At 48.3% G+C, this 23,568-nt stretch overlaps 1 protein-coding gene across 5 annotated transcripts in view; it reads left to right on the top strand.

Annotated features, from left to right (window-relative positions):
• LOC144147059 (uncharacterized) overlaps positions 1–23,568 on the top strand; it is a 320,221-nt gene that overhangs the window by 35,164 nt on the left and 261,489 nt on the right. For all 5 annotated transcript variants that reach the window (XM_077679092.1, XM_077679089.1, XM_077679091.1 and 2 more), the window contains exons 4-5: positions 2,083–2,268; positions 14,697–14,798. In XM_077679092.1, coding sequence (XP_077535218.1) covers positions 2,083–2,268; positions 14,697–14,798 — 288 coding nt within the window. The remainder of the gene's footprint in view (positions 1–2,082; positions 2,269–14,696; positions 14,799–23,568) is intronic.

The following is a 23,568-nucleotide window of genomic DNA, read 5'->3' on the forward strand; positions in this document are numbered from 1 at the left end:
ATTACCGCGTGTATAACGCACCGTGAAATGAAGTAATGAACGAAAGGCAGCAACAGTAGTAGAAAAAACTGGCTTGGCCAAATTAGGTTAATTTTTCCTCGCTGAATTACCTAAGAGGTGTTCAAGTCAAATACAAGGAAAACTGACCTCGCGTATAGAACAGAAAAAATAATTTCAGCTCTTTGTTTTTAAACTGTACTAAGGTGTGAAGACGGGCAGGTTGGTTTAGAATCAAAGGGCAAAACAGCCCTCAGAAATGGAAAGGAAGATAAGAGACAATCAGGAGCGCTGAGTACTAGCTGAATGACTTTGAGTGCGCCCAGGCAAAATAAGAAAAGGGAAAAACAGCAGAAAAAATTGCCCCCATCTCTCCGCAAGGGAACTCTGGTGTGATGCGGTGCATGCATACGTGAGACGAGAGTACACGTGTTTTAGCGACCACCACACCCAGCTCTTTATTACATTTAAGAATGATGACTTTATGGTCAGTAAAGTGCACAGTGAGCGGTTGCCGCAGCAGTGGTCGAATCTTGGTTTCATTGTCGATGTTCGAGAAGAACGAGAGCCAGCGCTGACTGAACCGCTGCGGAGTGACACCCGCTTTATATTCACAGCGCTTGAAGGAGACGATACCGCGGGAGAGAGTCGCGTATGCGCGCACATGCGCACCGGAGCAGCTGTTAACGCAGCGTTAACGCAGCGAAGCGCGCGCCAACCAAGCGCGCCAGCTGTCGTTATGCTAATGCGCCGGAGTGAGTGTTGCGCACAGCAGTGGGAGAGACGAACGGAGGAGAGTCGCGCATGCGCAGTTGGCGTGCGGATGGACGCCGACAACGCAGGAGGTACATGCCTTAGAGCAAGAGCTGCGCCGCTTCTAAAAGAATTGTGAAGATACCAGATTGAAGATTGAGTGAAGATTGCAACTCGAGCGGAGGCTTCGCGACTCATGAATTTCGAAGTTATGAATCTTGAAGTTATGAATTCATGAATCTTGACCGAAGAATCTTGAATCACGTGAATCATGAAGTTATAGGTTTTGTAACGCTTATTCAGATTTTGTGTTTAGTATTTTCTATGAAAGACATTTCCCGTAGCAGACAGAAAAATGGACCAAGAGTCTTAGAGCACAAACTGCACATTTGACTTCCATCCCGGAGGTATCGACGTGGCAACAAGTCGCGAAACGTTAGTTTTTCGTTCCAGATGAACATGTTCACACCGGTTAATTGGTGGACATTTAAGCAAAGTGTAGTAAAGTTCTTACGTGCAGATTTCTTACATTCGCTCTGTTTGCTGCTATGACTTATCTATAACTGCCAATATTTATGTGGCAGTTGCTTAGAACAAATTTCCACAACTTTCTGTGAAACTGTTAGTGTGCCCCTCCATATTTTTGGAAATGCTTTCTGCCGCAATTTTGTGTCAAGCAATTAAACGAGACTAAAGCATTAAGCAGTTTTGTCGCAGATATTTTACCAGCTAATGTGTTATGCACCACCTGTAATTATTATTTTCCGACTATTTTCCAATCTCTAGCGCATTCCGACTAATCGGGGGTCGTTGCCTAATAAAACTCCAGTCCCTTTTTTAACGGTATTTTTTCATATTCTACACATGCATGCTGTTCTGAAAAATCCCGTGTAGATTCTGCGGTGGTCCTTGTAAGACATGAACATCACAGTTCCTCTATGATTTCTACTGCACATGTTTGGCAATTATAGGTGTACACGATTTTTTTAACTCCCAGACTGCATCATAACAGAAAACATACAAATTATTTGTTCTTAATTGTTTTGTTGCTCCTCGGAAGAACTCACCACAAAATTTGCATTTCATGTGGGAACCACAACAGTTTATTCTTGCCACTACTTATTCAAATGGCCGGTATAAGAGCTACAATAAAATTTGTCTGCACGAGCTTTGAGTTAAATATCTGCATTGAAGTTTGGGCCTTTCATCAATTAAATATCGCCCACGTAGGACAGGAATTTATTGATTTTAAACATTTCTTTCGTGTCAGTCGTAAGGTATTTTTATGCGCATCCACTCCCACCGGTTGATGGCTTCTTGTGTATTTTCCAGATTTACAGATCGATAGGCAAGGTGCTGCAAGTCCGGCCAACCGGCCATGTTGACGTCATCTTTGAATGCGGCAGGGAAGGAACTGGTAACCTACAGGAACCTGCAGGGATGCCACGCAGCCGTGCTTGGATATTACATAGAATAGAAAATACCACATACACTGTCGTACCTGAGGCAATTGTCAAGGTAAAATCGCCACGCGTTTTTTCACAGCGTAACCAATGGGCGAGTGCCAACCAATTAGTAAAAGAGAAGTATCCTCTCTTGTAATTTAAGGTCGAGTTTAGAGGATACTTTGGCATGGCAATCCTTTTTGATTGGTTTGAGAGCAGGCATGATACGTGAGAATAGAAGCATAGTCAGAACTAATGTCTCGCTCTTCCTTTCGCCCATTTCTTTACCTCGCCGACTTGAAAACTGTATTTCTTCAATCGTAACAAGCGCCCTCCTGAACGTTGGTTTATTGTTCGTCGGGTACAAAATCACACAATAATTTTCCTTAAATGAGACATTCAGTGTAGCTGTTCTCTATTATTTCAGTTCCACAAGAAGCGAATGTTGCGGCCTGTCTCACTGTTGTTAAAGAAACGAACAGCCCTTTTACAACTATTCCTGAGACGACCTATTTAGAGTAGTGATTATGGTAATATACTTACAATCTACCACGAGCATGGTTAAAGGCAGTAATTGAAGGCTTGTGTTTTACTTTCACGAATTTTTTTACTGCACTTTTGCATTTGCATTGCACCCCAAATACAAGTATCGTGTTTTTTTTCTTTTCGGCAAGGTGAGTTTTACTCTTAATAATAATGGTTGTGGGTAGCTTGTTGTCAATTACAAGTTTTGTATATGACGTAATTAACAATAGTTTTGCTGCCTTGCACGAATTCGCATTGGGTACAGCTGATATTTACCTTTTTGTGTCGGTGATTTGTTTACTCTATGCTCATGGCAAGAGGCTGCTCTTTAACACAATGGCTGCAGGTCAGAATATCTGCTCACTCTGCGGTGCTTACTGCTATAAAATGGCGTTAAACAATTTAATGTTACGTGGAGAGCAACGGCAATGCTGTACTGACGAAGAACCGCCCGTGAAACGTAGCTTAAATTGCATATTTCCAGGTTTTTGTTGATTGATTGATCGATTGATTGATCAATTGTTTGATTGATCGATTGTTTGATTGATTGATTGATTGATTGATTGATGGATTGATTGATGGATTGATTGATTGATTGATTGATTGATTGATTGATTGATTGATTGATTGATTGATTGATTGATTGATTGATTGATTGATTGATTGATTGATTGATTGATTTTGTGGTTCAATGTGCCGACGGTACACAGGCCATGAGGCACGCCGTAGTGTAGGGCTCCAGGTGTTTTTTTACCACCTGGAGATCCTTAAGTGCGTCGAAAGTTTATCAGTTGCACTACTGGGTAATTTAGGGATTGGGAAACACCCCTTCAAAACACTTTCGGACACAAGAAGACTTCCTCACCCGAGCAAGGTCTCTACACCCTGGTGTAGCGTCATGCCTAAATTTCTACGATGTGACTACAACACTTGAGGGGACACTGAAGTGAGTTGTAAACGCTCCGGGAGTACGAGCCGGCAGGAGTCTTCAGGTAGTCAGGAGTGTGCAGGCCATGCTTCGACCGCTATCACTGCGCTTACGCGGCTAAAGTCACTGGAAAAGTCCCTTCGAAAATGCTGTCCTCCTTTCAGCATCCTCGCCCACTTTCGGTGGCGTTTTGTATGACGTCATAAAAAAATGGCTTGGCTTGACTGCGCTACTGCACGGCTCGCCGACCTTCCGACAGACTCAGTAGGCCCAGCGTTGAGTCCGTTGGCCACCCATTGGTCGTCGCAGTTTGTTGGCTTAGTTAAAACTAAGCCAGAGCGCGTTTGTGAATGGGAAAATGGGCTATAGTTTGTTAGTTTGTAACCTGTATCAAGCTGAAAGTCCAGGTGGCTCCAAACAAGCACTTCAGAAGCGGACATGCGACGTTTCGCTGACTGCTACGGTAGAACGATAATCTAAGGGAAATTAAAGGTGGCAGAAGAGTCAGCCATATTAATATAGGCGCTCAGGGAAAATGAAATCAACCGAAACTTTTACCGTACAGACTAAAAATAGGGTGCAGGAAGCACTTTTTGCGTTGGGTGAACAAGCACAGCGGTCAGCAGCATGACCATAAATCTGCGAGTGCGTTTTAGTCTACGAAATGCCATTGCTACATGAGTAATTGTAGACATTCGGGGGACTCTTACTGCACGAGCGCTAAACAAGAAATATTAATATAAGCTTCTTTAAATGCTTAAACTAAATGACAGTTTAAGCTCTTTACACATTACATACTTTATATTTTCAATTCGCACAGCTCTGCCTCGTAGCCGAGTGCTCTGGAGCGCTGGGTTTGTTATTTTGCAAGTCAAAAGTTGGAATCCCCGGGAGTGCATTTGTTTTCCTAAGTTGATTTCTTCGTTTTCGGTCAAAATTGTCTATACTGAATTCACCATTTTTCCGCTGTAACGTTCATTTCTCCGCTGGGCGACCTCGCAGAACGCATGCAGACTGGTACGGACGGGCTAGCGAGTTTCTGGTTAGAGTGGTGCTGCGAGAGCCACTAAATAAGCTGGCTCTAGCTGTTTCCATAAGCACCGACTGCTTGCGGGAAGTGGGCACATGCCAGAATTAGCAGACCCTTGGCCTGATGCGAACACGCTTTTTACGATACAGGCATGAGTGAGGGAAGCTCGGAAGATGGAGCAAAAGCGCATGGAATTTGAGCGTCTGGGGTGACGTGGAGGGCGTTCATCCTCCGCGTAGACCTTGGCTACTGATCGTAACGACTCCAAGCCGTCCTGGCTGGCTTATCCGAGGCATTGTACAGCCGCCAACGTGACAGAAGCGCTGTATGGCGATTATTGAGATATCGAGAATGCCCATCCAACGATAACGTCGGATGCCAAGCATGTGTTTCACAGAACCAAGTAAATACCACATTATCGCCCATATAGACGATGAAATGTTTGATCATTTGCGACAATTGACGCAGTGCAACCAAAATCAGGAGCTTGACAAATTCACTTCAGTGTTCCCTTAGTGCACTCATCCCCATCTAGATGCGGACTGAGTTGTCACGGCGGAATTTGGCTGCGTGATATAGCAAAAGAATGGGCATATTAAATTAATGAAGAACTTGTGCAGTTGGTATAGCTACATAACGACAGACTGTCACGAAGTTCACAGTATAAAGATAAGACAGACCCACGACCGCTGACTAAAAGGAGAAGTTTCCTTAGGGTACAAAAAATCACGTGAACATCCGCCTGTGCCCTAAAGAGAGGTTATACGTCAATAACGCGCATTACAGCACAAAAAATTAAAGGACCTTTACTGAGAGAAAATGTGGTTAGAACGTCAAGTTGCCTTTGACTGCGCCGGAATCGCGGAATAGGTTAGACGTCGGCTTCATAACGTGAGTTACCCATGTTCGATTCCCATGGCGGGAAGCGTTGTTTGTGTCGCCCTTTCTCTAACCTTGCTTATCGTCATCAGCGTTTTATGACGCCGTTTGTGTAAAATTGGCTTCCCAGCACTACATTTTGGCACGACATCGAACGCCTTCAGTGAGGCATAAATAGCTTCGCTTTAAAAAAGACACAGAATACGTAAGCTTTTGCCGAGTTTGAAAAATATGTGACAGCGTGCGGCAGAAGGAAGCTGCTTAGTTTGTAGGAGAACGCGGCAGTGTTGGTGTTTTGGAGTGTAAAGTGCATGGCGGCAGGGCGCTGGAATTGCGCCTGTGACCGTGCGATCGGAGACATGACGAGTATTGTTTAGGTCATGTAATTAGACGCTCTTTCCTGTTTATTACATCTAATTTTACAATGACTGTAACAGTGGAGCTGTTGTACAAACGCTAGGTGCAACGTTGCAGGAAAAAATACAAAAACATACCAACGCTCCTGAGCGCGTGCCCCGCGGCGACCACTAAGCGTACTCGGCGCGCGCATTGGCTTTAGCAAAAAAACATGGCAAAAACTCCTAAAAGCAAGAAAATGACGATAGGTCGTCATTTTCAGTAAGTTGGAGGGTGACCAAAAGCTTAACCCCGAGCTCGCGGTATATTGACTGCGTTTTCAAAGGTAACAGGTAGGAACGACCACTGACAACGAGGAAGATTTTCTCAATTTTTTTTAATTCTTTACAGGCCCCTTTACAGGGCATTGAGTCAAGAGGTAAAAAGTTGAAGTGTTACAGATAATACTGAATTAATTCACGCGTTATAAAATATATGAAGACAACTAATGGCTATGAGGTTTGCAATGTAAGTTTTATTCGGAAGACAATAAGAAGAAAAAGAAAATTCGATTGCATAATGCTCAAACGAAATGTACGCACAAGAATGACAAAGTGAACTGAATACATTCAGGGTAGTAGATGAAAGGAACAGCAACCCAAGTATAGTCGACTATACGGACTGAACGCCCACCAACGAGTGGCTATAGTTTGCAGTACGAACAAAAGCAAAAGGAACAAGAAAATACTCAGAATCTATGCGCAGACGCAAAAAAACATTTTCTGTATACAACATTCATGATGGGGCACAAAGTGCGACACTCAAAAAATAGAAACTAAACAAGAAAGCACGTGCTGTGCTACAGAGACGACAAGTTCCTGCGGTCTTCAAGTAAATTTTTTGGAGGTACATAACCGGGATACAAAACGTGGGAGAATTAAAAAAATGTGCATAACATGGCAAGGTCCTATTGCAAAAAGAGGTCGCGTGGTGGCGCTGATCTGTGCGAAAGGCCGGTTCACATCGCTCCTGCGAAAGATGCCTCTCTCCGAGTCCAAATCGTCGTCAGACGTCTGAAAGGAATCCCACGAGTGGACTTTTCGCCCCCGGAAATCCCTGAACTAGTCTTACGGCGCAGTGAGAACGTTTTCATACTCAACCGCCGGTGCGCTCAGCGCCCACCACGCTGGGCTGCGTGGCTAGGCCTAATAGAACAGCCCCCCCCTTCGCCGCCGCGCGGCGGCCAGCCAACGGCAGCCACGTCGGCAACCAACGCACCTCAACGCATGGCGCCCGCTTCGAACTCGGATGAAGCGACTCCGACTACCAACATGGACACCTCGACGGTACCGGGAGAGGACATCGACCCCTCCGAAGTGACCGAAGGACGAGGCTGGATGGTCTGCTACCGCAACCACAGTCAGAAAAGGCTTCAAGCCGTACGCGCCGAGAAGCCCTGGCAGGGAACGGTGAGCCCCTATCCGATTAAGCAAGGGACTGCTAAGCATGCACTACGTCTACCCCCACTACCACGGGAGCACGTGAAAGTCGTTTTCCGCCCGCAAGGAGGACTCGATGTCCCCAAAATAAGCGCCGCCATCCTACGCTCGGCAACCCTCGTTGCTGCTGGGCTCACCAAACTACAAGCCTCAGAAGACATCCTCCTTCCCAACGCGGCTAGAAACGTGTTTGTTATGAGCACCCCAAGCATAGAGAGGGCGAAAACATACAGCATGGTGCGCCAACTCAACATTGAGAATCGCGCCTACAGCACCCTCCCTTATGTGGCTTCCCCGGAAGACACCTGTAAAGGAGTGATACACGGGATTCCGCCCGAGGACACACCGCAAGACATCATTGATAACATCGTGAATTCTGCTAACCCCCAGGCAATACACGCCAGACGTATGGGGACGACAAACACCGCTCTCATCGCATTTGATGGACCTAAGTCCCCCTCCTTATATAATACGGCGGAGCGGAATTTCGCTGCCACATACACAAGCAAAAATCGGAAGCATGCCTTGCCTTCGCAGCAGTGGGGCATAGGGCTGACGTGTGCCTGAATCCGACACCCAGCCGCTGCCAGGGATGTGGGCAGAATACCTCAGAAGACAACCCACATTCGTGCACACCTAAATGCCCCCTCTGCAAAGGAGACCACCCTTTTGGAGACAAAAGCTGCACGCAACGCTTCAAGCCACCGTCTTTTTCAAGCAAGCCATCCAACATCCACATACCAAGGCAAGACGATGCCCAGCATCCATCAGCGCCCCGTGGGAAGACAAAGCCGCCAGGCTTCCGCAAGCTGAGGGCCGCTGCTGATCCACCTGCTAGCACGGAGGAGAAACCTGGTGCTACCCGTGCATCGGGCCCTGCGTACGGACCCAAGCATCCCTCCCCGAAGATCAACAATTCAACATCCGCAAAGGTGAGCTGCGCTGAGATGGTACCTCCCCGAAGATCACCACCATCACCATATAGCGAGGTAGCTGAACTTAAACAACTCCTATTGAACACCCTGGAAGAAAACGAAAAGCTTAGCGCCAAGGTAGCTGAACTACAAAAACAGATAGCCACACTCACCAACGCAAACGTGGCCGATACCAATGGCCCCATAGATAGCGATTCCAACACCCCCATGGAAAGCGAAGTCGTCCTTGTATCATATTCCCTCTGTAGTTCCCCCAAAGAGGAATCGGACTGTAGCTCCATCTACATCACAAAAGTGGAATTCATGGCAGGCATTGAGAAAATTTCTAAGGAGGCTAAGGAGGCCATGAGCCCTAGCTACAAACCATTTCAAGCGCAGGCTGATCTTATCCTTTCTAAATTATCAACCTTGGAAGCACGACTGGCAGAAATAGAATCTCGACCGTCTCTTAAGAAAGCATCCAAACCATACAATCGCCCCTCATTATTAGACGAAAAAGACCATGGCGCTGAATAACATCATCATTTGGCAGTGGAACTGCAGAGGATACCGCCGAAAGAGGGGCATCCTTCAGCAGGCCTTAGAAAACAATCTGGTGGGTTCGATTCCTGCTGTAATTTGCCTACAAGAAGTTGGCGCAGTAGCCAAATTAGCCAGCTACAAAACTTTTATGCCTAAGTCCTGAAATCCACCTGCAACAACCATTTTTACTCGCCGTAATGTGGTAGCGCAAGAACACGACATAGACAGCGAGGTGGATCACACATTTATCGAAATTGTCACAAACGTAAATCGGTGGACTAGCCCATCTGTTCTAAATATTTACAGCAGTCCGAGGGAAAAGGACTCTGGCCCTCTTCTTTCCCTAATCCATGGAGCTCTGCGTACAGCGGGTAAGCAACCCATAGTCATCCTAAACGATTTTAATGCGCAGCATTGTGCTTGGGGCTACCAAAGGGCCACACCTAAAGGGCGCCGGCTGTGGGAAGCTGCACAAAATGAACACCTAGCATTACATACAGACCCCCTGTTTGCCACACGTCAGGGAAACAACGTCTGCGCAGATACGACACCTGACCTAACATTCATCAAAACATAACAGGAGACGTTAAATGGGCGAACACTCGGCAGGACTTTGGCAGTGATCATAAGCTCATCCAAATCGAGGTACCCGCATACCTAAAATCTCCCCAAAAAAGAAACAACACGTTCATCGACTGGGACCTCTTTCGTAAAACAACACAAGACACTACACCTACACTCGACACTCTCTCAGAATGGCAGGAGGAGTTACGCAGCAGGGTCGGAAAAGCAACCAAAATCATACAATCAGACCCCAGCCTACCGCCGCTAGACTCGCGTCTGTCCAACCTCATCCAGGCTAGAGACAGCCTCAAAAACAGACTGATCCGCCACAAACACAGCCGTGGCCTACGCAGAAAAATAGCTTACATTAATCGGGAGATTGAGAATCCCGCATCCAGATTGGTATCGGAAAACTGGTATTCATTATGCGATTCCCTAAATCACACTTTCAGTACCAAAAGGACTTGGAATATCTTACGCCACCTTCTTGATCCGACGTCGACCAAGTCGTCCCACGACCAAACGGTGTCCCTTTTGATACACAACTATCCGGGGACACGACATGCACTCATCACATATTTACACAACAAGTATATACCACAAGGCCCTCCAACAGAACACCCACCATACACCGGAGAGGCCAACGCCGCCTTAGACGCACCTTTTACAGAAGCCGAGGTCAAGGCTGCCATTTATAAGCTAAACATTAGGTCGGCCCCTGGCCCTGACCAGATTAATAATAAGATTCTTCGGCAGTTGGATGACTCATCCATCACTGAAATCACGGCACTTGTTAATGAATGTTGGACACACGGTAAAATTCCGGAAAAATGGCGAACGGCCAAGACCATACTCATTCCAAAGCCTGGGAAACCGCCACACATCGATCATCTCAGACCCATATCCCTAACATCGTGCATAGGGAATATACTAGAGCATGTTGTTTTGACCCGACTCACGGAACACGCCGAAGATACTCACCTGTTCCCTCACACCATGCTAGGATTTCGCCCTCGTCTATGCACTCAGGATCTTATGTTGCAACTACAACATCACATTCTGGATTCGGCATACGCGCCAAAGCACACAACTAAGGTTATCCTCGGCTTAGATATCTCCAAAGCCTTCGACACTGTGCGACACTCGGCCATACTACAGATGGTGAACAAGAATGGCTTTGGAGAGCGCACGTACAACTACATTAAATCGTTCCTCTCATCTCGTATACTCACCCTTCATTTCGGAAACATCCAATCGGACCCCATTAAACTGGGTAGCCTAGGAACGCCCCAAGGATCAGTACTGTCACCTTTCTTGTTTAACCTCGCCACGAGGGACCTTCCGGCCCTTCTCTCGGACATACCCTATCTACATCATTCCATATACCCATCCTACATCACCCTGTGGGTTGCTCGAGGCTCCGACAGCCAAATCCAGGAAGCCCTGCAACGGGCAACCCAAACCTTTGAGGAGTACGCAGCCGTGCGCGGCTTGTCGTGTTCCCCCCGAAAATCGGAGCTTTTCATCTACAAACCAAATCATAAAATCCCACCAATAATAACCGTAACCACATCATCAGGAGCCAACGTTCCCATAGTTCACTCCATAAAGGTTTTGGGACTCCGCCTAAATGCTAATGGCCGGCATACAGATGCACTCAGAGAGATCGAGAAGGGGGTATATCAAACCACCCGACTCATCTCCAGGGTTTAGACGAGGCACAAGGGCATCAAGGAGTCCAACCTCATAAAGATGGTGCAGGCCTTCTTCATTTCGCGCGTTACATACGCATTGCCGTTTCTCACCCTGCGGAAGACGGAGCAGGAGAAAGTTGATAGCCTCATCCGTACGGCACACAAGCAAGTGCCGGGCCTCTCCCAACACACATTAACTGCAAACCTACTGCAGCTCGGGATGCACAATACCCTCTCCGAACTTATAGAGGCACAGCGAACCGCACAGCTAGAGAGGCTCTCTGGCAGCTCTGCAGGTCGGTGCATCCTGAGGTCTTTGGGCCTGGTACCCCAAACACCACACTACACACGACTTGTTGCCATTCCGTCTCCTCTGAGGAATGTCATCAGATTGTCCCCAACGCCTAGACGAATGCACCCCATCCACAATAAGGAACGCCGTGAGGCAAGAGCGAAGGCCCTTGGTATACACCGATGCCGCCCATATCAAGACAGGAACGCATCGGTACTAGCGGTGGTCGACTCCAAGGGGAGCCCCATCGCTACAGCATCTGTAAGCTGCACTTCCTGCACAGAGGCAGAGGAAATGGCAATTTGTCTAGCCATAGCCCACAGCCGGTCTCCGCATCTTAACATCATAACCAATTCTAAATCGGCCGTACTAAATTTTTTAAACGGCAGGGTATCATCTAGAACCTTGGCAACCGTCTCGCAAGGGCCCACACCTCATAGCCGGACCTTCCGCATGATCTGGTCACCGGCACATTCTGGCCTGATGGAAAATGAGAGAGCCAATGAGACTGCTCGAGATATGGTTCGCCGAGAGCCTTATAGGACCCCTAAAGATATCCCCCAACCTTTCGGCTATAAGGACCGCCTCCATACTTTCGGCAATATCCTTGACCATTTTCGCCAGGATCGGGCAATTTTTCCACCACCGCATCCATCGCTCAGTAGAAGGCATGCAGTCCTTCTCAGGAAGCTCCAAACAATATCATTCCCCACTCCACATCTCATGTCCGTCATATATCCTGGAGAATATAAGGACGCTTGCCCCTTCTGTTCTGTGGAACGAGCATCACTTCACCACATCATTTGGTCATGCCCATTAATACCCGCATCACGTAGAAGAAATCATCCCATCCTTCATAACATATTATCCTTAACAGAGTGGGAGGCTGCCATCTCTAGCCCAGCTCCCCACGTGCAAGAAGCCCTCGCCCAGTTGGCTGAAGACACCGAGCTCCCAGAACACCAGGAGCCCCGCTGTCTAGATGACTGAGCGAACAGCTCAGTGGTGCAATCACCACAACTTTTGGGCAAAATAAAGTTATTACTACTACTACTATTGCAAAAAGAGAGTAAGCAGCAACTGACGGAAAGAATTATTGTCCGATATTGATGCGATGTTATTCAACACTATTCAACCACGTATGGCGCGAGAAACAGCAGATGTGTTGAATGCATCAGTTTACCCGAACAACCGCGTGTGACTGAACCTACGTGATGTAATGGAAGGAACATCAACGTGAACTGGTAAAGGTCTGTCGCTGCACACGTATTTGTGGAAGAGGCAAAGAAGGGAACTGTCGCGGCGAATACTTAGGCACTGAAGCAAAAGGCTGTGCTTAATTTGCGTGCTGCTGCTGTGATAGTCATACTTGTGGGAAATCAAACGGTCCGCCCTATTCTGAACCACTTCAAGCAATTAATTAAGTACTTGTGGCCAGGGGACCATTAAGGAGCGGGAAACTGAAGCTGCGGGTGGACGAAAATTTGATAGGCTAGTTGACAAACGTGAGTTGGACAGCCATGTAAATTACGGAGTAGATATTCCAACACTTAGAAGGTTTCGCGCTAATGGTAGGAATGTAGTGAGATTAGGAGACATTGGGTGTGAAATAGACTACAAGGTACTTATAGGAAGATGCCTGTTACAGTGGGTAATTGTTTATAGTGTACTCAAAAGTATAAAAGTTTTGCTTGTGCTTAAAGAGGATTATTTTACATTTTTTCCGTGTTCAGGTACATTACCATTTGTTACACCAGTCATTATTGTGGTGAAGGCTGTTTTGCAATGTTAAGTGGTCGTCGGGCAGGATATAGGACGATATATTATGCAATCATCCGGGAAAAGTCGCATGCAGGATAAAATGTTATTTGGCAGATCACTTATGTACATTTGAACAGTAGGGGGCTGAGGATGCACCCTTGTGGTGTGCCAGGTACTTACGGGGGAAGGGGGGGAAGTGGAATGGTTAATTACACTAAACTCTTGACAAAGTGAAAGAAAGCTGCGAAGCAAGATAGGGTTAAGAGGGTAATCAGAGGGCAGATAATTTAGAAATCAGACGGCAAAGGACTACACGATCGAAAGCTTTGAAAAAATCAAGAAAAATACAGTCAGTCTGAAGGTTATTGTTCTTGTTGGAATAGAGCTCAGTTATTTGTTAGGTGTTTTCTACGCTTGTTCTGAGCTTGTGCTCTACGAAAACACAATCAGCACTCCATACGGCTTGCCTGATTTCGTGTAAAGTGTGCCGTTTTCGAGTAATTTGGCCGCAATCTTTCCTTACCGACCGTCAGACGCCAAAAAAGCCATCCAACAATGACGTTACCACTTCGCTGTAAAATAGGAAATATAATGTGTACAATAACGTCAAAACTGTATGTACTTTCAAACAAAAATAAAATGAAGGTGTAACTATGAACAAGATGAAAGCCCCACAAAACTTTTCAGCTCAGGTCGGGCGCCTTTTGCCGTTATACCAAACTCCCGCCAGGCTCATCTAGTACCAACAGAGAGCTCATGAGATAATTTTACGTTAGTTTTGTTGGTGGGAAAAAAAGGGCACAAAGCCATTGAAGGCTTTACAAGTTATGTAACAGCGTTCTTGGCTTTTTAAAGAAGGTGTGGGGCTGGAAGAGATAACATGTTTTACGTTGAATACATGCAGTCATTTGATGAGTAAACGTTTTTTACTCCTGATAAAAAAACGTTTTACGGTTTACCCAGCCTAACCTTTTGAACAGACCTGTTCAAAACATTAGGTTGGGTAAATGATATAACGTTTTTTAGGTGGATTAAGCAGGCGCCTAAACTAAAACGTCCAAAGCACGAGGTGGTGCGTTAAGCAAAAAAATCGCATTACGTCGTGCAGCTCCGTATCAATTCACTATCAATATGAAAAGTGTCCGAAGGCAAAGTAAACTCGGTGTTCAAATCCTTTTTATAATGGTTGTTCTTTTTAGTGAAACAGGAGAAGGTCGACTTGAGGTTGCTCTATTAGACTGCACCATTTTTGTACCAGTAAATTTCTTCCGTAAAACGCCCGCTGCTCAGAAAACATAAAAGGTTTGCTCCTTGTTTTTAAAATATTAGGGGGTAACATTTGGATATATCTCGTGCTAATCATCTCTTTTTGTGAAGGATAAGTATTTCAACACTCTGCAGCAACTTGATGTTACTTCTATCACTTTGTATTTGACAATAGAAATTTTAGCACATAAATTGTGCCAGCAAGCTTCAAAAAAACATTCTCGAAAGGTTGCTATACCTGTTCATTTCCGTCCTAATGTATGGTTGCAGGTTCCAAAACTTCTGGAAGGAGATCTCGTGAAGTTTGTGTCTGATATCCGCGCTGACCGAAGCATGGAAACAACGAATGATTTCTGCAAATTTGGGGCAAAGGTGAGCACTGAATGTTGGTGTAGAAATTATGAGAGCAGTAATTATTTGTTGAGTAAGGCCGACTTCTTCAGTAGCCACTCCCGAGCTGTTTTCAACCATAATAAAGATAGAAGACCAGGCAAACCACTGTGGGTAACTTAACTTGGGTCAGAAACTTACCATTCTGCATTTTGTTCAAGAGAAAGATAATGAGGTTGTTCAAAAACACCATAAAAGTATAAATGTCATATTATGCGAGAAAAGCTGTTGCAGTTTTTGTTCGTTAATCGAAATTGGTGTGGATCCAAAGAGAGAATACAGAACCTAAGTGCTACAATGAAGTTGAATCCGGGTCTGTGCAGTTTCCCGCGTTGCCATACTACGGCGGTATCTCCTTACGTTGCCAAAGGTACATAGAGTTTCTTAATAAGTACACCAGAGAGGACGCTGCGCCTGGTAATCCATGTCGTCGTGGGCGTTTAAGAGAAGAGCCCCTTTTGGCTTGGGCTTCTCATGACAGTTGGATTCTTGAGCCCTTTGGGGGATTTACATTCTCCACTATGCATTAACACGTCTACGAGCTACAAGGAAGCAGAAATCCTCCCTTTCTTTTGGTAGCAGTGTTCGGTGAAACAGCATGCAGTGCGGGATCGTACCTGACGTTGGTCATACCGCAGTCGAAGGACGTATGACTTATCGGGTAGTATGCGCCGCGAAATTGGTAGCGGACGAAAAAAAGAAACGAAACGTGCTTCGACCAAGTCCAGGTACGACAGATACGGGCGCCTGTATCTGTCCTATTTTTCATTGTCCGTTACTATTTAACGCCACATTTTCTTTTTTCTTGTTAAACTATAGCTTCCGGTCGATGCACCGGTTCACCACGAAGGCGACGTTATTATGGGCACGCTCAAAAAACTTTCCAAACTCTTCAAACAAATTGCTGTTTTGAAGTAATTGTAAACTAACAAAATGAGAGTCTCTTATAAGTTTCTTCCCGAAATATGAATACTGTTGGCAACTACCAACGTGGACTTCACAATAGCAGGAACAAGTGATCTGGCAAAATTCGCTTTACTTCATTTTTTCTTAGTTTTCAAACAGCCTGTTTTATTTTCGACTTATATAATTGCGCACTATTTTTCGCGTTTTTGTGGCATTTGGTTTATATTTGCGGATGCTAAAACGTTTCTCTCCAAGCCAATGATGAAACTCAGGTGATTGCATGGTGTAATGGCGCCTATGACGACCCTGACGGCCTTGAGGTGAGCCGCATAGATGCTAGCGCCATATTCCTTTGCAGTGTATATTGTAAGAAACTCAAAGCCAAAGGTATAAAAAATGTTGTCGTTGTTGTTACTTTCTGCATGACACATGACCTCTTAGGGACTGGCGAGGAATTTTGAGTTTTGCTTTGGTTGAGTGGCGAGGCAAAAATTCCCGCTTCACAATATTGCAAAAATAATCAATTAGAAACGCAAAAGTTGCAAAATAGTGCCCGCTGCGTGAAGCCTGACCTCAGAACCGGTGCAGGCCAGCCGCGTAAAATTCATGATTGGGGGAACCTTTCCGAATACCACTTTGCTTGCTGACTTAATTCACCCTGTCAGACGAAGAACCGAAAGCAGAGCAAAAGACAGGACCTTCGTGTAGCATTAAAAATGTGCTCGAAGCTTTTCAGCCAAAGGCAATCAACTATAAAAAAAGAAACACAACTAAAAAGTAGTAAAAATGGTTAGAAAATATCGCCGTGCTTTGAATTTCGATTCACGTAAGCATACTTGGCTACCCAAGTTTTTTAGCTTCAAAGCATCTCTTGTTCGGGGCTATGTCCGGCGTCCGTCTGTTGTCCGCACCTCTCCCCCTACACTATAAAAAAAAGAAATGGCGGCACCCGGTTTCGATCCCACGACTCTCTGGCCGCAACGAGAGGTACGCGAAGCTCTTCCCACTGCGCTACAAAACCGAGACAGCAGCAAGTGCTACGAACGCGCATTATGTCCTTGACTCATTCAAACTACGCCAAGAAGCTACTTATACAACGAAGGCACGCGAAGCTGTACGTCAATAGAAAGGACAAACTGAGAACTTTAGAGCAGGATGTTAGCGTCTCTTGCATGGGGGGATGTCCCGCGTCCGTGTCACGTCCGCAGCGCTTCTAATGATGATTGTGGCAGGATGCCCCTAGGGACTGGCCAACCACAGAATCCATCGCGAGAGAGCTTCGCGTTCAACCACCGTCGTCATCTTCCCGTAGGGGAGCCGCTGAAGACGAAGACAGAGAAGGAGACCAAGCTGCGAAGAGGAGGGCGTGTTCGTTGCTCTCGCCCCGTCCGCAGCGCTTGTGATGATGATTTTGGCAGGATGCCGCTAGGCACTGGCGACCAAAAGAATCCATCACGAGATAGCCTCGCGTTCAACCACCGTCGTCATCTTGCTGTAGGGGAACCGCTAAAAAGAAGGAGAAGAAGACAAAGCTGCGAAGACGAGGGCGTGTACGTTGCTCTCAGCCGGTGCACCAACGTCCACAACCTTTACCTCACCAACGCTGACGGAGACTACCGATTCTACCACAAAGACGACAACATCGCCAAGAGCACTATGGACGAGTTTCGGTGCCTCGAGCACCACCGCCTACTCACCGTAACACAACAGTACTTGCGTGCCTTTGCCACCGCTGTGGACCCGGACGTGGACTTCCCTCTGGCGCTACTAAACACCAGATCACTCAACATAACGGCAACACGCCAGCTGCGCGATAAGCGCGCATACACGCGCATACATGCCGCTGCTTTGGCTCCGTTCCCGTGCCTGCTGCTTTGAATTTGACTGGGTGCATCTTCAACTACCTCCGTTTTTCCGCGGATCAGACGTCAGGGACGGTGTTTTAGAAACGTCTGAGTGCCTCACTGAGAAGTCGATCGTTGCGCGGATACGTGCGGCGGACAGTGGTGTCAGTGACAACTATGACGACGCGGTTACACAGCCTAAACGGGTAGGACCACAACGCATGATAGTCCCTCAGGGACTTCGTTTCTACCAAGGACCCATCGCTCAGCTACGTGAAGCACGTATAGATACTCTTGAAAAACTGTGCGCCAGGTTCATGTGCAGCAAACACAGCGGAGACCGAGTATGGATTTTTTTCCACAAATAGGTAGCAGTACAACCTTGCTTGCCTGCAAATAAAATGTTTTGAGCTCTGTTAGGTCTTTTTATTTAGCAACCCGCATATAACAATCATCGGTTGTAACGATGGGATTTCCTTGGCACTTGGATATTATTATATGTGGGTTAGACTATACAGCGGAACCTAGCCATCCTGATGCAGTTGCGTGGGGCTACACCACCGCGCGACCAGGTGGAGACACCGAAACAATTCCGCATGTGAGCTTAGTGATTCCCATTTATCCCGTTTTGAACTAATTAGTTAGTAAGGTTGAGAATTGCGAGAAAGCTGAGGGAACTTTTATAATCGCGATTTACCAGAACCAGTTGCTCCTTTCTCCTTTTGTAATGCCTCTTAAAACACAACCGAATTGGTATTCGCCGATTTAGAAATGGAGTCCCATTCGTGGCCAGCAGTGCGCAAAAGGTAGCATTTTTCTAGCGGCCAGAGCTGTGTATATTGTCACGAAGACAAGGACGATGCAGATGTCTTGAATGAGAAACACGTTTATTGGAGCGAACTTGTGCTCCCCTAACAACTCAAAAGAATACAGAGGTGGCGAAGCAGCGGTCAACAAAGTGACTTGCACAGGCGAGTGTCGTCGAATCGAATGCCCCGGCGTCCGCACTGCAGGCTTTTTATCTTTTGGCGCGCGTGGTTCTCGAAACGTCGATTCGCATCGAGAACATAGTAGATCCAAGAAGATTATTCTGGGCTGTTCACGTTAGATCGGAATGCTCTCCCTATCACAACAGATAACACATGCGGCACAGAAAGAAAGAATGGAACACGCGCTTCCCTTGGCGCAGAGATAACACAGACCGGCGCAGCCGGGCGGTAAAAGCAAAACACAAATAAACAAACCCAATGTATGGTTCGCGGCATTACCCCCCCTCTAAGAGTGCATCGACCCGATGCTAACATAAGCGACAGTCCGAACAAATGAAAATAAAAGTTCGTCATCGTCCGTAGAAAGGTTTTAAGCGAACCACGTGGACGACTTCAGGCCGCGTGCGTCGTCGTGATGTGCCGGAGTCACCATCGGGGATCACTTCGTAGGTAAGTTGGCCAACACGTCGTAGAATCTGGTAGGGTCCGAAATACCGTCGCAGGAGCTTCTCACTGAGTCCGCGTCGTCGGATGGGAGTCCAAACCCACACACGATCCCCTGGTTGGTACTCGGCATCTCGGCGTCGGAGGTTGTAGCGGCCCGCATCCACCAGCTGCTGGTCCGTTATACGAACTCGAGCGAGCTGGCGGGCCTCCTCCGCACGTTGAAGATATCCGTGGACGTCGGCGTTGAGGTCGTGGTCTTCTACGTGCGGAAGCATGGCGTCGAGCATCGTAGTCGGCCTTCTACCGTAGACAAGTTCGAACGGCGTCAGCTGTGTCGTCTCCTGGATAGCCGTGTTGTACGCAAACGTGACATACGGGAGCACTTCGTCCCAAGTCTTATGTTCAACGTCAACGTACATTGACAGCATATCTGCGATTGTCTTGTTCAGACGTTCTGTTAGTCCGTTCGTTTGGGGGTGGTACGCCGTCGTTCTTCGGTGATCCGTGTTGCTGTAGCGTAATACTCCTTGCATCAGCTCCGCAGTAAATGCCGTTCCGCGGTCTGTGATTAGGACTTCCGGGGCTCCATGTCGCAGCACAACTTGGCTTATAAAGAACTTCGCCACTTCTTGTGCAGTCCCCCTCGGAAGAGCGGCGGTCTCTGCGTAGCGCGTCATGTAGTCTGTCGCTACGATAATCCACTTGTTCTGTGATCGTGACGTAGGGAACGGGCCTAAAAGATCCATTCCAATCTTTTGAAATGGTCTCGATGGGACGGCGATCGGTTGCAGAAGTCCGGTGGGTCTTGTCGGCGGCGTTTTTCGTCGCTGGCAGTCACGGCAGCTCCGGACGTAGTGAGTGACGTCAGAGGTAAGGCCGGGCCAGTAGTTCCTCGCCTTGATTTTTCCAATAGTGCGGGATGTGCCCAGATGTCCGGAAGACGGGTCGTCGTGGCACGCTTCCAAAATTTCGTCACGAAGGTCCGCGGGGTTGACGAGAAGGTAATTCGCTCTTGTTCCGGGGCTGAAATTCTTCTTCACAAGGACGGAGTTTCTCAGGCTGAATGCTGGTAAGCTGCGTTTGAAGGTCCTAGGAACGGCAACGTTGCATCCCTCGAGGTACTCGATTATGACGCGTAAGTCGGGGTCGGCGCGCTGCTGGGCGGCTAGGTCGCTCTCCGTCACGATCCCGAAGAACGCGCTGTCTTCATCAGAGTCTTGTGGTGGTGGGTCGACGGGGGCGCGGGACAGGCAGTCGGCGTCTGAGTGTTTCCTGCCGGATTTATAAACGACTGTAACGTCGAACTCCTGCAGGCGCAAGCTCCACCGCCCGAGACGGCCAGAGGGGTCCTTCAAATTGGCGAGCCAACACAGCGCATGGTGGTCTGTTACAACCTTGAATGGCCTTCCATACACGTATGGGCGAAATTTTGAAATCGCCCATATAATAGCCAGGCACTCTTTCTCAGAGGCAGAATAGTTTTTCTCCTCCTTCGACAGACCACGGCTGGCATAGGCGATTACCCTTTCGCAGCCGCTTTGCTTTTGGACAAGGACGGCACCCAAGCCTATATCACTGGCGTCCGTGTGCATTTGCGTTTCGGCATTTTCGTCGAAATGAGCGAGCACGGGCGGGCTTTGCAGGCGTTTTTGCAGCTCGCCGAATGCTTTTTCTTGGTCGTTTTCCCAGCTGAAAGGGGTGCTATCTTTCGTCAAGCGCGTGAGTGGCTCTGCAATGCGTGCGAAGTTTGCGACGAAGCGCCGGTAGTATGCGCACAGCCCGAGAAATCTTCGCACGCCCTTCTTGTCTTTCGGCCTTGGGAAGTTCGCAATGGCTGAAGTTTTTGCCGGGTCAGGTAGGACTCCCGCGGCGTTGACGACGTGGCCCAAAAACTTGAGTTCCCCGTATGCGAAACGGCACTTTTCAGGCTTCAGCGTCAACCCCGACGTACGAATGGCCTCGAGTACAGACTCCAACCTTGCAAGGTGTTCGTCGAAAGTCCGGGCGAATACCACTACGTCGTCGAGGTATACGAGGCAGGTGTGCCACTTAAGGCCAGCTAGCACAGTGTCCATGACTCTTTGAAACGTCGCTGGTGCTGTGCACAGCCCAAACGGCATCACCTTGAACTCGTATAGGCCGTCTGGGGTTATAAATGCAGTTTTCTCTCGGTCTCTCTCGTCCACTTCAATTTGCCAGTAGCCGGTCTTCAGGTCCATCAATGAGAAGTACTTCGCGTGGCAGAGGTGGTCGAGGGCGTCGTCGATTCGGGGGAGGGGGTACACGTCCTTTTTCGTGATTTTGTTCAGTCGCCGGTAGTCAACGCAAAACCTTAATGTGCCGTCTTTTTTCTTTACGAGTACGACGGGCGCAGCCCAGGGGCTTTTCGATGGCTGTATAATGTCATCGCACAGCATGTCGTCGACTTGAGTCCGGATGGCTTCCCGTTCGTGTGAAGAGACGCGGTACGGTGACTGTCGGGTAGGTCGGGCTCCATCTTCGGTTATTATTCGGTGCTTCGCTAGAGGGGTCTGACGTAGTTTTGCGCTCGACGAAAAGCATTCGCTATAGCGACGCAACACAGCCAATAATTTTTTCCGTTGTTCTTGCGGTAGCGCCGGATTCACGTCGAATGGCTGCGGGAGCTTGAAGGTTTGTACGGGTGTGCGTTCAAAGTCGGCGACTGCGATCACATCACTTGCTTCTTGCGTTTCTTCGAGGAACGCAATTGCAGCTCCCTTGTTTAAATGCTGGTACTCTTCGGTGAAATTAGTGACCAAAACGTGAGATTGGCGTTGCTTAAAGTGCGCAATGCCTCTTGCGACGGAGACACCGCGGTCGAGAAGCAACCTTCGATCACTCTCTACGATAGCGTCGATGTCAGAAGCAGCATCCTCACAGTAGACGGCGATCATCAAGCTTGCGCGGGGTGGCAGGGTGATGTGATCGTCGGCGATCCTGACAGCAGCACGGTGATCGGGGTTTGGCTGCGGCGTCGTGGAGTGATCGGAGGAAAATGTTATCGACTTGGTCTGCAGATCAATTATTGCGCCGTTGTCCGTCAAAAAGTCCATTCCGAGAATCACGTTGCGGGAGCAGTTAGGCAGAACGACGAACGCCGCAGGGTACGTTGTGCCGTCTATGGTGACGCGCGATGTGCACGTTCCACTTGGCGTCAGGAGGTGGCCTCCTGCTGTGCGTATGTGCGGACCGTCCCATCTGGTCATAACTTTCTTCAGTTTAGACGCAAATGGTCCGCTCATTACCGAATAGTCAGCTCCCGTGTCTACGAGGGCGACTACGTCAAAGCCGTCGATGGACACCTTGACGTCAGATGCAGTCTTCCTCGAGTTCCGGGTTCGTCGGGGCGTCGTATCTCTGCTTGTACGTGTTGATGGTCGGGCACTGTGCATCGTCGTTGTCGTCGTCTTCTCAACGGACGTCTCGGTCAGGTCGGGTACGCGTCGCGCCGTGTAGCTGTCGTTGTGTTCGGGAGTCTCGTCAGGGTTAGGTCGGGTCGTCGGGATGAGGGCATGTCGTGAATCACTGTCTTCAGCGCGTCCTTGCGTCGTTGGAGGGTTTCCAGTTTTTGGCCGTAGAGCAACTTCACCTCCAGAAGTTGCCGCCTTTAGTTTCCCCCGCGTGGGCTGGGAGACCTTCCACGTGCGAAGTCAGCACTGCTACGGCGGTCCGGCGACTTGTACGGGTAGGGCGACGGTGAACGGTTGTAACGGGCTGGTCCACGGCTGGTGTTCGACAGGTATTCTTCAATCTCAGATGGGTGCTGGCCGGGTCGGGGGCGTGGTGCATCGACGGAGAAACCACGTAGTCCGAGTCTCTTGTATGGGCAGCGACGGTAGATGTGGTCGGCCTCTCCGCAGTGGTAGCACAGAGGACGATTATCCGGTGTTCGCCATACGTCAGTCTTCCTCGGCGTCTGGGTTTGTGCTACCGGGGGTCGGGCGGCCGACAGTGGGCGGCGGTAGGGCGGGGCCTCTTGACGACGTGCCTCTTGACGACGTGTTGGAGCAGGGCGGGGTCGGTAAACAGCCGCGGAGTACGTCATAGCTTGAGGCTCGCAGTGTACTTCGGATGCCACAGAAGTTCCCAAAGCGTTTTGAACTTCTTCCCGGATCACGTCAGTTAGGCAAGCGACTTGGGGTTGCGGCGTCGTCGGGAAAAGTTTCCGCAGCTCCTCTCTCACTACTGCGCGGATGGTCTCGCGTAGGCTATCAGCCGGAATCCGCATGTTGTCGATGTAGTTCGCACTGGCCGCGCCAACAAAGTTCCGGTCATACTGCTTAGCACGCATTTCGAGAGCCTTCTCAATCGTGCTGGCTTCGGTCACGAATTCAGCGATGGTTTTAGGCGGGTTGCGGACAAGTCCAGCAAACAGCTCCTCCTTCACACCACGCATCGAGAAGCGTAACTTCTTTTCTTCCGTCATTTCGGGGTCCGCGCGGCGAAATAATTGCTTCATCTCCTCAACGAAGATCACGACCCCTTCGTTGGGGTGTTGTGTCCGAGTTTCAAGCAAAAGCGCAGCTCGCTCTTTTCTCACAACGG

The sequence above is a fragment of the Haemaphysalis longicornis genome, unplaced genomic scaffold, assembly GCF_048455015.1.
Source record: "Haemaphysalis longicornis isolate Haplotype H1 unplaced genomic scaffold, Haemaphysalis longicornis Haplotype H1 scaffold_7, whole genome shotgun sequence".
NCBI classification, from domain to species: domain Eukaryota; kingdom Metazoa; phylum Arthropoda; class Arachnida; order Ixodida; family Ixodidae; genus Haemaphysalis; species Haemaphysalis longicornis.